Below are 15531 nucleotides of genomic sequence, written 5' to 3'. Positions count from 1 at the left end.
TCTTCAGAGGCCACCAACACATTCTGATACCTTGGCTGGTTAATAGTTCTTGTCTTCTCAAAAGCTTACTTTCTGAAGTAACATGAAAACACCTAATTCTGTTCATCATTTGCAGATTATAACTTATGAGGTAAAACTGTGTCATCATTTTAGCTGAACTGTATGTACTGTCCCACTCTCTTTTTATCTTGATATTTGTTATGTATATGCTTGTTTCAGAAAATATTTTCTGGTTTATAAGAGTAAAGTGACTCTGGGTAGTGGAGAAGAAGTGAGCTTTATTTTCTTTTCAGTAATTAAAGTCTTTGATAAAAGAAAATGTTCTACACATATTTGCTAAACTTCTTTAGAGTATTTCCATCATTGTTTTTTCTCTTGTAGCTTTCTCGAATGGAATATGTGCACTCCAAGAATCTCATTTATCGAGATGTCAAGCCAGAGAACTTCCTGATTGGCCGACAAGGCATAAAGAAAGAGCATGTTATACACATTATAGACTTTGGACTGGCCAAGGAATATATTGACCCTGAAACCAAAAAACATATACCTTACAGGGAACACAAAAGTTTAACGGGAACTGCAAGATATATGTCTATCAACACGCATCTTGGCAAAGGTGTGTTTATTTGCTGCTCCATGAAAGGAGCAGGTTCTTAAAACAACCTTTTATTCCAGTAACGCTTTTGTCCTCATTGTGCATTTCCACCTTGTGATTCTTATTGCTGCACAAGGTAAGTGTCTTATACTTGAGAACTTCACGTGGTAAGTTAGTGGCCTTCCTCAGGATGCCATTGACAGCTTAAAGAGCTTTAATTCTTTATACTATGTTTCCAAAATGCCTAGTTTCTCAGCAATGTGGGTATTTGAACTGTTGTATTCAGGTAAAAGCATTTTAATAAATGTAGTGATGAGTGTGATATTTACATAGAAATGACCCTATATGTGATGGTCCTGTAAAGGACATCAGGCTTTGGGGAAGAGCGCTTCCTGAAACAGGGACTAGGCTGCTGACCGCTGTGTACACTTCCATGAATACAGGAAGAGCCTGTGTCTTAGTGAAATTTTATTTGCTTTTCCATGAGACTTGCATTTTATTCAGGATAGATAGTTTTCACAAATGCTCCTAAAAGCTCTAACCAAGGCAGAGGGCCTTACTTGTTTAGAGGAACTAGTCCAGGGGAAAGTACTGGTGAGAGAAAGCCTAAGGAACAATGGGAAGGCCAAGGAGGCAGGGCCCTGGACCCCTCACCATATTCTCCACAAAAGCTTCCCTTTTTATCTGTTTTAAATATTAGGCTTTCATGGGAGATCCTATTTGAAGAAAAGCTAATAAAATGAATGAAAAAATATGTTTGAAAATCAGTACCCTAGAGAGTAGACATGTAACTAGAATATTTTCATGTTTTATTCCTAGACATAGCTAGTTATACCAGGTGTTTTAAATATTAACAAACTCTTGTACAGTAATAAGTATTTTAAAGACTAATATAAATAGCTACAGAGTTGCCTCACTGAGTAAACTGTACAGGCATTCAGATGATGACTCTAGTATTGGTGAAGGGTAAAAATGACATTACCAAGTAGTGTGATACAGCTTGAGTTAAAATTACAAATGTTTTTCAGAAACCACATGGAAAGCCTCACTTAACTAAATGTAATACTTTAAAATTAGACTAGAAGGTCCTCTGCTAGTTACTGTCAGTGTCACTTTGGAGAAATTATTTAATCTCCCTGAAATTATCTGTAAAGTGAACGTAATACTTCACAAGGATATTTTGAGGGCTGAATGGGTAATATATATAACCCGGATTTCTTGCATAGTGTTCAATATTCCCTTCATCCTTCCTTTTTACAAAGAGGCAGACTGTGTTGTAAATAGTGAAGTCATGATTGTCTGGTTTAACTGACAAGCTCTAGAAATTGTTGTTCTACTGCCTGCTTCCTGGGCTCAGCAATTTGTGTTCTGATCTGATTATTCTTGCCAGGAAAAGCAAGAACACACACAGGGGTGGGTATTTGTGTTATATTTCTATAAGGTACCATGTAATAGTTTTGTTAAAAAGGATGCAATTTCTGGCTCTTTCACTTAAAGCTCAGTTCTTTTGGTTCAATAACCTTTCTCCCTCAGCCTGTTATCTATAAATGGGGATGATAATCGTACCTTGTATCATAGGATTCTGTGAAATAGTGCCTATAAAGTACCTGATAATAAATAACAAAGACTCTAATGGTAATTATCATTTATTTATTCAGCAATATGTGGTTAAACATCTTCTGTTGTCAGACTGGGTTCCTGCATTTCTTGGTGTAGCCATTCCTTGCTGCAATTTTGAGTTTATCTCCAGATTTGGACTTCCTGAGTTGCAGAGTTTTTCGGGTCAGATCCAGCCAGTCACCATATTTTGTTCTTTCCACATTATGAAGAATACACACAGATGGTTGTCACATGCCCTTTAAACTGGCCAGGGTCTCAAACCAGAGAGGTTTCCAGAGGTATTCTAATCCTATGGCTCTTAAATATGTAGTATCCTTTATGTTGTAATGAAGAAAAACGGAAGTGTATCTTGAAACGACCTGGAGAGAATTACCTGTTAATTATGACAGACGAAAACAAGGGAAGAAGCCTCTAAACCTGACATTACTTCATCAGATTAGCCCCCTTCCCACTGAGTTAAGACAGCCCATTTTATATTCTTTAATAGTTGAAGTTAGGGTGAGGTCACTGGGTTACCTAGCCCCTTTCATTCAACAAAATATATTTGACCTAAAATCAGGATGTGATGCATATAAATCAAGCAGATCTTTCCCACTGGTTGAAAGCAACTCTTTATGTTGTGGGAAAATTTTGTATTGTACTGGTGTTACTGGGATTGAAACCTTCCTTCTTTGGAAGTGAAAATACTCTGTATGAAAAAATGAAGGCGTATGGAAATACTGAATTGAATGAATGTGAAGTGTTCAAAGAAGCACAGGAGTGAAGCACAGCTCTGGCTTTTATTCTTATTTTTTTAATCTTAAAAAGCCCAAATGGCTTAAATAACCACAGATTATTTTAGAATTTTATAGCTGGAAGAAGACTTTTCCCATTACCTAATCAACCACTTTATTTTCAGATGAGAAAGCTGAGGCCTGAAAGTAGGTGACTTGGCCTTGCTTAATTTCACTTGGATGAAATTAAAGGAAAGTGATGGGCAGGAACCATTGTTTTTCCTGTCATCCCATATTCCACAGCTATTTTTCATGGTTCTCAGTATTTGAAAAGTAACTTTGTTACTTATTCCACTGGGTTTAATTGTGATCATTGTTCTTTTGTGTTTTGATTTTTTTAAAATCTCATTTTATAACAGGCCTTGCTATGAAGACAAGTTGAGATTTTGCAGTAGGGCTGATCATATTGAAAATATGGAGAGTTTCGCCCTCTAGTGCTCAACTAACTAAAAGTGCAGCCATTTGTCCTGGTGATTTTTTATTACGAAGGGGCCTCTTGTTACAGGAAGTAGATATAAAAATGGAAAGGCGATGAGTGGGTGCGATATAGTGTGAGAAACAGCAGGGTGCGGTTTCTCTATCTGCCTTGCTTGTGGGAGGCCTCAGCTCACTTTGCTTGTTCTTTCTTTTTTTAATTTGTGTTTCTTCAGGTTGTTACAAACTGTTTTTGTCTAATAACTTTGTTTTCAATTATATATAAAATTTATTGAAAACTTCAGGCAAGCTATGTAGACAAAGGCTTCTGATAGTCTTGCTGTTCTGTTTCATTCTTTTTAAGATTATTTTAGTTGATGGGCACCAACTCAATTTTATGCTGTTCATATCTCATCAGGGTGCCTTCCCTTCCCATGTGTCCAACTTTCCAAAGACCTCCTTCAAACTGCAATTTAGAAAGCTGCTTTTTTCTTTCTTCATCTACCCTGTAGAGTACTATTCACTCTTTTTCATGCAAATTTCCCATAATTGGATGCAGCAGTTAAATTTGTAGCACTTTTGTATTTTGAGTTAGCTTTTTCCTTGTCCTTGACTCTCTTAGGTTTTACTTTCTGCACAAAGAAAGCACAGTCAAGTTTAAGGTGCTACCCTAAACTTGAAAACTGATGAAGCCCTACAACTTGATTCTGAAAAATATACACAGAAAATGTGTGAGTTGAACCATAATGGGCAAATTAGAAATGGAGGCACCTACTATTTCTATTCAGTCTGAGAGCCAAAGACTGTATTGTATATAGCATGTTTTCTGAGATGAAGGTACAGCCTTATGAACTGTTCTGCAGTTATTTACCACCTTTATCTTCCCCATTAAAGGGAAAGAAAGAAAAAACAGCAACTTGTTTTACACAGTGGGCTCCCAGAATGCAGGAATTCCGTTTTTATTTGCCCATAAAGGGCATTTTAGTAAAAAATTAAAATTTTTTTCTTAGGTGGCTGTGGAACATGGTACAAATGGAATGGAGCTGAGAGATTATCCATTAATGTTCACTTACATCAAATGAAATTCTCGCTGTTAGTTTTTTTGATAAATAAAAAGTACTGGGCATTCTGCAGCTTGGGTCTTTGCTGGCCTAGCCAGAATGGGCTGTTGTAACAGCTTCAGCTGCTCAGTCTGCTTGTCACTTTCTGTAATGGTAACCAAAGGATAATTGTAGCCCATATCCTGGAAATCACATTTGATTTAAATTAATCTTACTTTTCAGGAAGGTAATAGCATTAATGAACGGGGGTTACTCACCATTTAGTGAGTAACTTGGTTTTTAGTTCAGGATTTGCTCTTTTCACTTGGGGTTTGCTTGCCAGTGACAGAGCCAGGCAAAGAAATACACATTGGTTTTTTTTTTTGGTTTTGATCTAAAATAACTGTCCCTGCTTTAGATGTACAAAGAATTAGTAAGCAGAGCCTTTCCAGAGCAGAAGGGTTTCTGAAGGGATTACTTGGTTTTGAAACCCTTTCTGCTTTAATAACTGCAAACATAATGTACGATCTGTCTTCCCTTTTAGAGCAAAGCCGGCGGGATGATTTGGAAGCCCTGGGCCATATGTTCATGTATTTCCTTCGAGGCAGCCTACCCTGGCAAGGACTCAAGGTATCCTTGAAAGTGCTCAGTGGACGGCTTTGTTTCAATTCTCAGTTGTTAATGAAAGGGTTTGCTGACTTGATGTCTGATTGGCTACAGGGAGGAGAGGCAGACACTGGTGACATTAGTCAGTGGAGTAGAGGCTCACCTGAACTCTGGAAGCTCTGATTTGCTCACGTTTGTTTTCTTCCCCTTTCGAATCCTTCTTCCTTGTTTTTGGGTTTTCCACGATGTCTTCCCTTGTGTCCTCCCAGCCTTGGCAGTGCTCTGTTTCTCTCTGTGTCAGTATTCCTCCTCCACTACCATTCTGTAGCAGGAAGAGTGTTCCCAGCATGTTGGGGAATTTCTGGAACAAATTGATGACAGCAGCTGCTACACATTTTAACAGCAATGCCAGCAGGCTGGGTGTGCCCCAAAGGGGAATTGGGAAGTACTCGTTCTTTATGTACAGGCTAAGGGCCCACCTGAACTACAACAAAAATCCAGGTTTAACCAATACTTACTGTTCGAGTATTCTGTTGAGTGAATTCCTATGCAGACAGCAGCCATTCCTTGTGAAAAACATGTAGTTTAAATAGCCTTCCTTAGGCAGGTATCCGTACAGTGCCTTTCTGTCAAAGTTAACTACAAATTCTAACCATTGTAATTATTCTGTGCCTCTGGCTATTCGACAAGGAAGTGGTGCGCTTCTGACCTATTCGAGGTCCCATAAGATAGTTAAATGCAGGGCATATTTTTGAGTTGTAGTTTATTTCAACATATTTGTGTGGAAAGAAACTTAATCAGTTTCCTGGGTACTCCTGCACCCCCTCCCTCCCTCCATGCTTTCTAGAACATCATCCTGAAGAGTAAAGCTTCTGCCCCTTCCCTTTGGTAAGGTTTTACTTATTTTCCCTTCAGTTGCTCTCCTAACTTCTTCACGGTCTCTCCTTGTCATATATTTCTTCTCATTGGTGTTGACAACTGTCAAATAGAGTTTCACATCCTGTTTGTTCATCACATAGCCACACAGTGCATGTGTGTGTTATTAATTGCTTGAAACTTTTTCATGGTCCATGAGTCATTTCAGTGGTAGCTGTAGATCTAAAACTTCTCCAACTTATTTTAGAACATTGCTGCTTAAAGCTGAATGCAGTGGGCTTGGAGCCTCACAAGAATCCCTTGAGACCACATTGTTGGTCGAGGCTCCCAGAGTTCTTTATCTACAGTTCTGAGCCAACCAGCATGACTGCTTTGAGCCACTGGCATATCAGACCTGTCCATTAGCCATGCCTGTATCATACATAACATTTTTCCCTCTGGAAGCACATTGGGAAAGCATTTTTTTTCTACTTCTTATTCTTTTTTCTATTCATTTCATAATAAATGTGCTGTAGAGCTAGCCATCTATCTCCCCCGACTTGGATGAGCAATTTTTAAATTTTATCATAGAGCTGATCTAAGAAAGAGAAGTCAGAATCACTTTTGAACTTGAATCCTGGTGGCCAAGGGAGATAACTAAGCTCCTGCAATTCTCAAAACGTTGTTGCATGATTTTTTTTTTTCCTTACCCTAGCCACTCACCTCATTACATTTGATGGTGTTTATCTTAGACTGCTAAGTATATTTGCAAGTAAAACTGTCTGAAATGGAGCACGTATTTTGTACTTACCTAAATACATCATCTCTACTACATTCCTTATTTGTTAGTGTTAGAGAGGAAGAAAAAGTTGAGACTGTCTAACAAATCCTGCCAGTTTGAGTGAAACAACCATTGTGTCCTCAAACATATTGGACCTCCCATACTTAGCCCCTGTTTCCAAGTACCATTCTTTTTCTCTACAGGCTGATACTTTAAAAGAGAGATATCAAAAAATCGGTGACACCAAAAGGAATACTCCCATTGAAGCTCTCTGTGAAAACTTCCCAGGTAGGATGCTAAAAGGGCATTGAACCAATGTGACTAAAGCTTGGAAGTAGGTGGAGACCATGACTTGGTATCTCTCGTCAGAGTGCTCTCCAGAACATTTACATTTTCTTCTATTGCTATTTAGACCAAGATAGGTTTCACCACTTTCATTTGGTCCATAAAGAAAACACCAGTGAGTAATCAAGACAATTTGGTACTGGCACAAGAACAGAGCCACAGACCAGTGGAACAGAACAGAGACTCCAGACATTAACCCAAACATATATGGCTAATTAATATATGATAAAGGAGCCATGGACATACAGTGGGGAAATGACAGTCTCTTCAACAGCTGGTGTTGGCAAAACTGGACAGCTACATGTAAGAGAATGAAAACTGGATCACTGTCTAACCCCATACACAAAAGTAAATTAGAAATGGATCAAAGACCTGAATGTAAGTCATGAAACCATAAAACTCTTAGAAAAAAACATAGGCAAAAATCTCATGGACATAAACATGAGTTACTTCTTCATGAACATATCTCCCCGGGCAATGGAAACAAAAGCAAAAATGAACAAGTGGGACTATATCAAGCTAAAAAGCTTCTGTACAGCAAAGGACACCATCAATAGAACAAAAAGGTATCCTACAGTATGGGAGAATATATTCATAAATGACAGATCCGATAAAGGGTTAACATCCAAAATATATAAAGAGCTCACACGCCTCAACAAACAAAAAGCAAATAATCCAATTAAAAAATGGGCAGAGGAGCTGAATAGACAGTTCTCTAAAGAAGAAATCCAGATGGCCAACAGGCACATGAAAAGATGCTCCACATCACTAATCATCAGAGAAATGCAAATTAAAACCACAATGAGATATCACCTCACACCAGTAAGGATCGCCATCATCGAAAAGACAAACGACAACAAATGTTGGTGAGGTTGTGGAGAAAGGGGAACCTTCCTACACTGCTGGTGGGAATGTAAATTAGTTCAACCATTGTGGAAAGCAGTATGGAGGTTCCTCAGAATGCTCAAAATAGAAATACCATTTGACCCAGGAATTCCACTTCTAGGAATTTACCCTAAGAATGCAGCACTCCAGTTTGAAAAAGACAGATGCACCCCTATGTTTATCGCTGCACTATTTACAATAGCCAAGATATGGAAGCAACCTAAATGTCCATCAGTAGATGAATGGATAAAGAATATGTGGTACATGTACACAATGGAATATTACTCAGCCATCAGAAAAAAACAGATCCTACCATTCGCAACAACATGGATGGAGCTAGAGGGTATTATGCTCAGTGAAATAAGCCAGGCGGAGAAAGACAAGTACCAAATGATTTCACTCATATGTGGAGTATAAAAACAAAGGAAAACTGAAGGAACAAAGCAGCAGCAGAATCACAGAACCCAAGAATGGACTAACAGTTACCAAAGGGAAAGGGACTGGGGAGGATGGGTGGGAAAGGAGGGATAAGGGCGGGGTAAAAGAAAGGGGGCATTACGATTAGCATGTATAGTGCGTGGGGGGCACCGGGAGGGCTGTGCAACACAGAGAAGACAAGCAGTGATTTTACAGCATCTTACTACGCAGATGGACAGTGACTGTGAAGGGGTATGTGGGGGGGACTTGGTGAAGGGGGGAGCCTAGTAAACATAATGTTCTTCATGTAATTGTAGATTAATGATACCAAAATAAAAAAAAAAAAGAGAAAACACCAGTGTTTTATAAGCTATACAAATATTCCTCACTTGGCCCACTGCTGCTCGCCATGGGAAGCATTCAGCTAATGAGCATGGCCTTTCACCTCTTTCCTGACAGAGGAGATGGCAACCTACCTACGATACGTCAGGCGATTAGACTTCTTTGAAAAACCTGACTATGAGTATTTACGGACCCTCTTCACAGACCTCTTTGAAAGGAAAGGCTACACCTTTGACTATGCCTACGATTGGGTTGGGAGGCCTATTGTAAGTATCTTTTTTTCTACATCCTCACCTCAGACCAGCACTATCTCACCCCTTTATTTGCCAGACTTTCTGCTTAAATTCTATGGGAAAAAAACATTCCTTTTGCTATAGACTTCACGTTCACTGGCTTTTTGTGGATGATGCCATAAGTTACTCTTCCTGGAGTTAGGAAGGAGGAGCCATTCCTTTATATATTTTTAAGATTCTGGCCAGTATGTCCTAAGATATCAGAACTTAAGCCAGTTTTTAAGAAGTTTCATTTGAATGCTCCATGAGCAGTTAAGGTGCTTGACTTCTGTAGGAGTGGAACCCAGCACCGTAGGAAACTTGCACTTGCTCTCCTGGCAGGGGGTTCACAAGGCCTGAGAGTGTGCTAAGTAGGAAGCTTTTCTATTTTCAAAGGTGAGTTCCCCTCCAGGGAACTATGACGACCAGACTGCCTGCCTTTTTGCAGATAAGCACACTTGAGGAGGCAAGAGGACTTGAGCCTGTCCTTGCTGACTGAGAATAACATTACTACTATACTGTGAGAATTAGAGTTAGAGTGACGCTTTCCTTTGCAGAGGCGTTAAATTGGACCTGTTTTCCCCATTTGACTTTTCGTTCTATTTTCTCAGCCTACCCCAGTAGGGTCGGTTCATGTAGATTCTGGTGCATCTGCAATAACTCGGGAAAGCCACACACACAGGGACCGGCCATCACAACAACAGCCTCTACGGAATCAGGTATGTGTCGGGCCTTCGTTGTTTCAGACGTTCCCCTTCTTTGTGGCTAATATTAAAACCCAAATTCTTCAGCTTCTCTGCTTAAGTATGTATACTGAAATTAAAGATGAAGGTCTGGCCATTGCTCAGGTGTGGCATGGCATTCTAGCATGCCTCAGGGCTGTGTAACGGCACTGGGATGTGGCTGGGCGCCTTACCTAAAGCATCCACTCTAGAGAATCTGGCCTGTCAGCCTGTGTTGTCTGAAACGGGCAGCCTGCCACAGGTCCAGAGGGCCTGCAGGGCATCCCATCTGCAGTCCCGGGTAGAGCTCTTGCCAGTGCTAGTTTTTCCTTGCTGATTAAGAAGGGTAGGTAATTTGGATTTCCAGCTGACCCGGGCATGCCTGGCATCTCCACCCTACCTCTGTCCGTGTACTCAGGTTAATTCTAGAGCTGCCACGATTGAGGTGGACATTCAGTGAAGACTCGGCTTTGCTTTAGCCCCTCCAGAGAAGGCCAGGTTGGCCGTCCTTCAGTTTTCATGGTTTAAGAAACTAATGGTCTAGCTGAGAGGCTTCTCTCAACCTAAAGACAGGGGCAGCAGACACATACACAAAGATCAACAAATTTGACATTTTAAAAAAGGAGTAACTGGGAAGTAATTATGAAAATTTTTATTTTTATATCGTATATATATAGCTAAGAAAAAAGTGAGGACCCCGGTAGATAAATAAGCAAATGATAATGAACAGCTATATATATACACACACAAATAATCATTATCACCCATCAAATTAGCTTGTTTCCCCAACCTCATTTTTTCATATGCACAGACATTTTTACAATAAAATGCAAAATACTTATTATCTTACAGATGTACATGTGAAATTACATGGGTTAAAAATAGTTGATAGAAGTACATACACATGCATGTACAGTGAAGCACATAGACAAATATAGACAGTATATACTCTTGGCAAAGTATGTGACTTGGTGGGTAAGAAAAAAACGTGTTAAGGGAGGAAATCTATGTTTTATAGAGTAGATAAAAGAGAGACTAGGTAGACGCAAGATGGGGTTTAGCGAACTGTGTACATTAATTGGGTCCTTAGTTACATGCTTTAATCAAAGAATGGCTAAGAATTATTATTTGACTGACTTCTGTTGTCTTCTGTAAATGTTCTCTCCTATCTGCTTTTTTTTTTCTTCTCTTTTTTCCTACCTGCCTTTTTAAAAATGTAGTTGAGTGCAGTTAAACTGACAGTTTCATACATTACCCATAACTTTGCAAATTGTTAACAAATTCTATAGAAAGTAATTTGATAAAGTTACTGTCCTCTCTGATACAATAATCTGACTTCCTGGAGTAAGTCATAATCCCAAGATACAGAGTAAGTTATGTCCCAGTATCATTTGTTGCAAAGTTAGAAATGATCACTTACCCAGTTATAAGGGAATGATTATGGATCCAATTCATATCCTTTATCAGATAAACTGGGTTATAATAAAGTGCATTATAATGGGCTTATTAAGTGGGATATTATGTAACCACTTAAAAATATTTAGGAAAACTCTTAACAGCCTGAAAATGTTTATGGTTTACATAGTGAAAAAATCAGAATACAAAGTTAGAAATACTTCATGATTTCCCCCTCAGGGGAAGAGAAAACAAGAAAATAAATGGGAGGAGATATGCCAAAATATTAACAGTAGTAGTGTTGGAACTGGGGTAGTATTGTTTTGACTAATATTTTCCCAAACTTATTCTATAATGAAGTTATATTACCTTATGAAAAAGATGCTTTTAGGTAGAGAAGGTATGGAAAAAAAAATAATTTAGTCAGTGAAGTCATTATCTGTGCTGTCATATTTTTAGAGTATTTTCAAAATTAAAATGTGTTTCCTTAAGTTCCTTTGTCTTTTCTGCTTCAGTGATCAATGCTGCTGTTTTGGATGGATTTTAAAAGTGTGAGAAAAAGAGACAGTTTAAAACCTGGGTTGCCAGGGTAAAAAATGAGGTCATAACTAGTATCTGAGGGAAAGTACAGTGAGCCTCAGCATCCTTTTAAGCAAAGGGTCATTCAGGTAGTTAGGAAATCTCATCTGCAAGGTAATAAGCTTCTTTTGAAGAGTTGAATCGTGAAAGTCTCTCTGATTTTTTTTTTCTTCTTTTAGGGTTTTTAGTATCCTATGGCTGCTGAGTGATTGAGATTTCCCACATTAATACAAATTTTATACCTCCATCTAAGCAGGATTCTGAATTCTTGCTGGGTAGAATTCTTTCTGCACTGTGCACTGTGGGTAAATGGATTTCTAGTGTCTGTTCAGCAGTCTGTGGTCTCACTGCTTCTGTCCCATCTTCAGGGTTGTTTTTAATGCTTTTTTTTTTTAAAGAAAAATTACAGCCAAATATGTCCCTTTTATGACTCTAGGAATTGAAAGCAGTATGATTGTTTTTTAGACTAATTCAAGTTTTGAAATCAGCAAAAAAGGAAAGTAAAATCTCACCTTGGGAGTGATTGAAAGGTTTACCTTTCCTTCAGGGACAGCTAACCTTTTTTAAACAATTTTGACTCAGTAAATCTAGCTGAGCACCTGCTGTGTGAAAGTATGTTCAGGGGATACAAGATAAGTAGGGAGCTCTTGTCCTCAAAGAAAGTATAAGTAGATAAGCTAAGTAGCCAGAAAACTGTAACAAGGCAGAACAGCTAATCATCCCAAGTGGCAAGCGGTTACCAGGGATTGGAAGGAGACATTTCATCTAGTCTGACCATGGCAAAGAATTTCACAAACGAAGCTGCACTGGAAATGCTCTTAGAAGGATTAAGTGGGAAAAAAATGATGCCTTCTACACAAACAGGAGATATGAGCTACAACAAATTATCTAGTTCCATTTTGCTAAAATACATGGTATGAATAAAGGAGACAAGGCTAAGAAAGTGGGTTGGAGCCATTCCAGCCAGCTCCTGCAATGTTAAGCTGGAGAGTTGCTACTTAATTTCAGTAGGGAACAGGTACTGAAGGTATTTGATCAGAAGGGCGGTGTGATCAAAACTTCGCTTTAGAAATCTTTCTGCACAGAAGTTGGTAAGAGCCTGGCTGTCAGTGTGGAGACCAAAAGGAAGACAGTGAGTTCCCCCAGATAGGCTAAAGTGGTGAATATGAAAGAGACTTGAAAATGACATGGGGATATAACCTGGCAGAATCGGTGGACCACGTATGTCAGCTTCGAAGGAGAAGGATGAGTCAGAGTTGTTGCTGAGATTTCTAAAGCCTGGATAATTAAGAGTCAGGTGGTACTGTTACTAGAAATGGGAAAGTTGGAGAAGAAACTTATTTGGAGTTTGAATTTAGGCAGCTTGAGTTTTAAATACTGGTAGCATATTCCAGCTGAAGATGGGTAGTAGGCAGAGATGGCTCTCAAAATCAGAGAGAGATTTTGATTTCTCTCAGGAAGTCAAGGCATGGAGGTAATACTGATGATAATGCCTGAAGAGCCCTTATCCTGGGTTAATCTGCCCATCAATTGTGTGATAGAGGAGCGAGCTTCGGGATTAACAGCCTTTTTTTGTAGGATGAGTGGAAGAGGAGCTCAGAACTTGGTTTTAACTTTTCCCAAGACTTTGGCTATTGGACATTTAACCTCTTTAAGGCCTCAGCTTTCTCAAATGTAAGGCTTGTTAAGGGCAGAGATTTTTGTCTTCACTGCTGTATTCCTAACACCTAAAGCAACATCTGGAATAATAGGCACTTGATAAATAGTTGTTTGAATCAGTAATGAATATATCAAATGAGAAGTATAGGTGAAATCAGATGTTTGTTTGAAATACAGTTTTTTTATTTAACCTTTAATGAAAAAATAACTTTTAGACTTTCTTCCTACCTTTTTTGTGTTTCTACAAAGAGCCATTCTGCCTCATTTGGCAGTCAGAGTAGTGCTGGATGGTCTGCTCAAAGGGAAGGGTGTTAGAGAAACAGCAGGCTCTTGCTGCAAAGGAAATTTAGGCAGTTGTTCTCTTCCATCACGATGAGAATTTTCAGGGAAAATTTGGTTTGCTAGTCCAGATTGTAGGTATACTGAATTGAGTAGTGTTTGGTGCCTAGATGCAGTTATAGATCCCAAATATAGTTCCCAAAGAACTGCATTTAAATTCACCTACATTTAATGGTCTTTTCAAATTATTTTAATGCCAGATGCTTAAGAACAATTTTTTAACATTATTTTATTCAACTGGAGAACTGTAATTACTAAAAGTTATTTTGAAAAAGATTTTGAATAAATATTCCTGAAAACTTTCTAAACAGATATTCAAGAAAGACACCAGTGGATTAGGCTCTTCCATAATTTTACCCTTGTTATTTGTCTTTCCCAGTTCCAAAAATGGTAAATTTGGCCATTGCTCTGGTTCCTCTCTAAAGTACTCTGCATCACCCTCCACGAGGAAGGGATGAAAACTTTGATAGTCTTGCCTATTTCTACCTGGCGAAGCTTTCCTTGCATTCTCTGATCAAATCTGATCAGGAAGTTAAGTCCTGCCAGTATCCAGAGATCTAATATTGGAGTGCAGTAGATTGTATTGACAAAGGTTGTATTCATTGTGTTTGTTCAACACATTAAATATAGAATATTTCATTGACAAGGATGTGCACACAGCAGTATGCTTCCTGCTGTCACAACATTAAATCTTAGCTTGTGACGGTCCTTACTCAGGTAAATGCCACACAGACCATGGTTCAGCAGCAGTTTTGATAGTTTCCTTTTCCTCCCATTGATCCCTTTTATTTGATAGGTTTGCTGTGGGCCTAGAAGGTTAGGGAGAACAGATCTGTTCTCAGATTGGAAAGTCATATCACCCATCAAAAACTATTAAACTCTACCAGACATGGTATCCTACCCCTGATAATACTGAATCCCAAAATACTACTTACTTGTTTTTATAACCATAGTATATGTTTAAAGGAAACGGTTTTATTCTTTGTAATCTTCTACTAAGTGACTGTTCACTTGCAAATATTCCAGTTTGATTAGGCAGGAAAATAAGAATGGAAGGTCAATAAAGCTGATCCGTCATCCCTTCAATAAGAATCATATTTAAACTCACTCAGTACCTATAAACACACAAGAAATAAACAACAAAACTTAAAAAGTCCAATAGCCTTAATAAAACAAAAGCTACATTCCCTTCCTTTTACAGAATACTGCTTCATTTTCAGCAAGGGTCAGATTTTGCTAGTGGAAGGTGCAGATGAGTTTGCTCAGAGATAATTTGCCTCCTTTTGACCTGTGTGTAGTTTCCTAATTTGCTGTCTGCTGTCTAGCAGGAGCTCAGATGTGGACTGCCTACTCGCTCTGCCACCCTCCCGCAGAGAGCTCAGTGCAGGAGGGGGCTGGCCCTTGTATCTGGGATCTTAACTCCAGGGGAGACATTGAAAAAAGCAAGTGCAAAACTGAAATACAGTCCTTTTCTTAGCTTCTCCCATTCTAATAGCTAGTCACTGCTGCTCACCTCTGCTCTTAATTCGCTATTCCATATTAAAAATTTTCTTCTGTCTGTATACATTCTTCAGTATTTTGTATTTCAGCAGACACCCTATGTTTTGAGATACCTCCTTGTAGGACTCCTACCTAGAGAAATCATTCCCTATACCATTTTGAGTAAGAATAGGGCTTTGAGTAGAGAGTTTCAAACCTCTAGGATGGTTCCTGTGATTTTTCTCAGAACCTCACAGAATTGATAGTACTCCCTGTGTGGGCCTGCATAGTACTGAGTTTGGGAATAATCCCTTCAAGGTAGTACAGCAGTTTTCAAATATTCCTGATGTTTGATCAGGTTTGTAGAATACAGGAAGTCACTGTACACGTGACAGGTTGCATAGAATAACTCC

The 15531-nt window shown here is 38.9% G+C and overlaps 1 protein-coding gene across 4 annotated transcripts in view; it reads left to right on the top strand.

Annotated features, from left to right (window-relative positions):
* Positions 1–15531, top strand: part of CSNK1G1 (casein kinase 1 gamma 1) — a 202879-nt gene that overhangs the window by 161904 nt on the left and 25444 nt on the right. For all 4 annotated transcript variants that reach the window (XM_036892099.2, XM_036892097.2, XM_057488881.1 and 1 more), the window contains 5 exons: positions 382–616; positions 4987–5072; positions 6888–6972; positions 8791–8939; positions 9557–9664. In XM_036892099.2, coding sequence (XP_036747994.1) covers positions 382–616; positions 4987–5072; positions 6888–6972; positions 8791–8939; positions 9557–9664 — 663 coding nt within the window. The remainder of the gene's footprint in view (positions 1–381; positions 617–4986; positions 5073–6887; positions 6973–8790; positions 8940–9556; positions 9665–15531) is intronic.

Source organism: Manis pentadactyla, chromosome 11 (assembly GCF_030020395.1).
Source record: "Manis pentadactyla isolate mManPen7 chromosome 11, mManPen7.hap1, whole genome shotgun sequence".
Taxonomy (NCBI): Eukaryota; Metazoa; Chordata; class Mammalia; order Pholidota; family Manidae; genus Manis; species Manis pentadactyla.
Note: the sequence above shows the minus strand (reverse complement) of the source record. Positions and strands in the feature narration are given on the sequence as shown.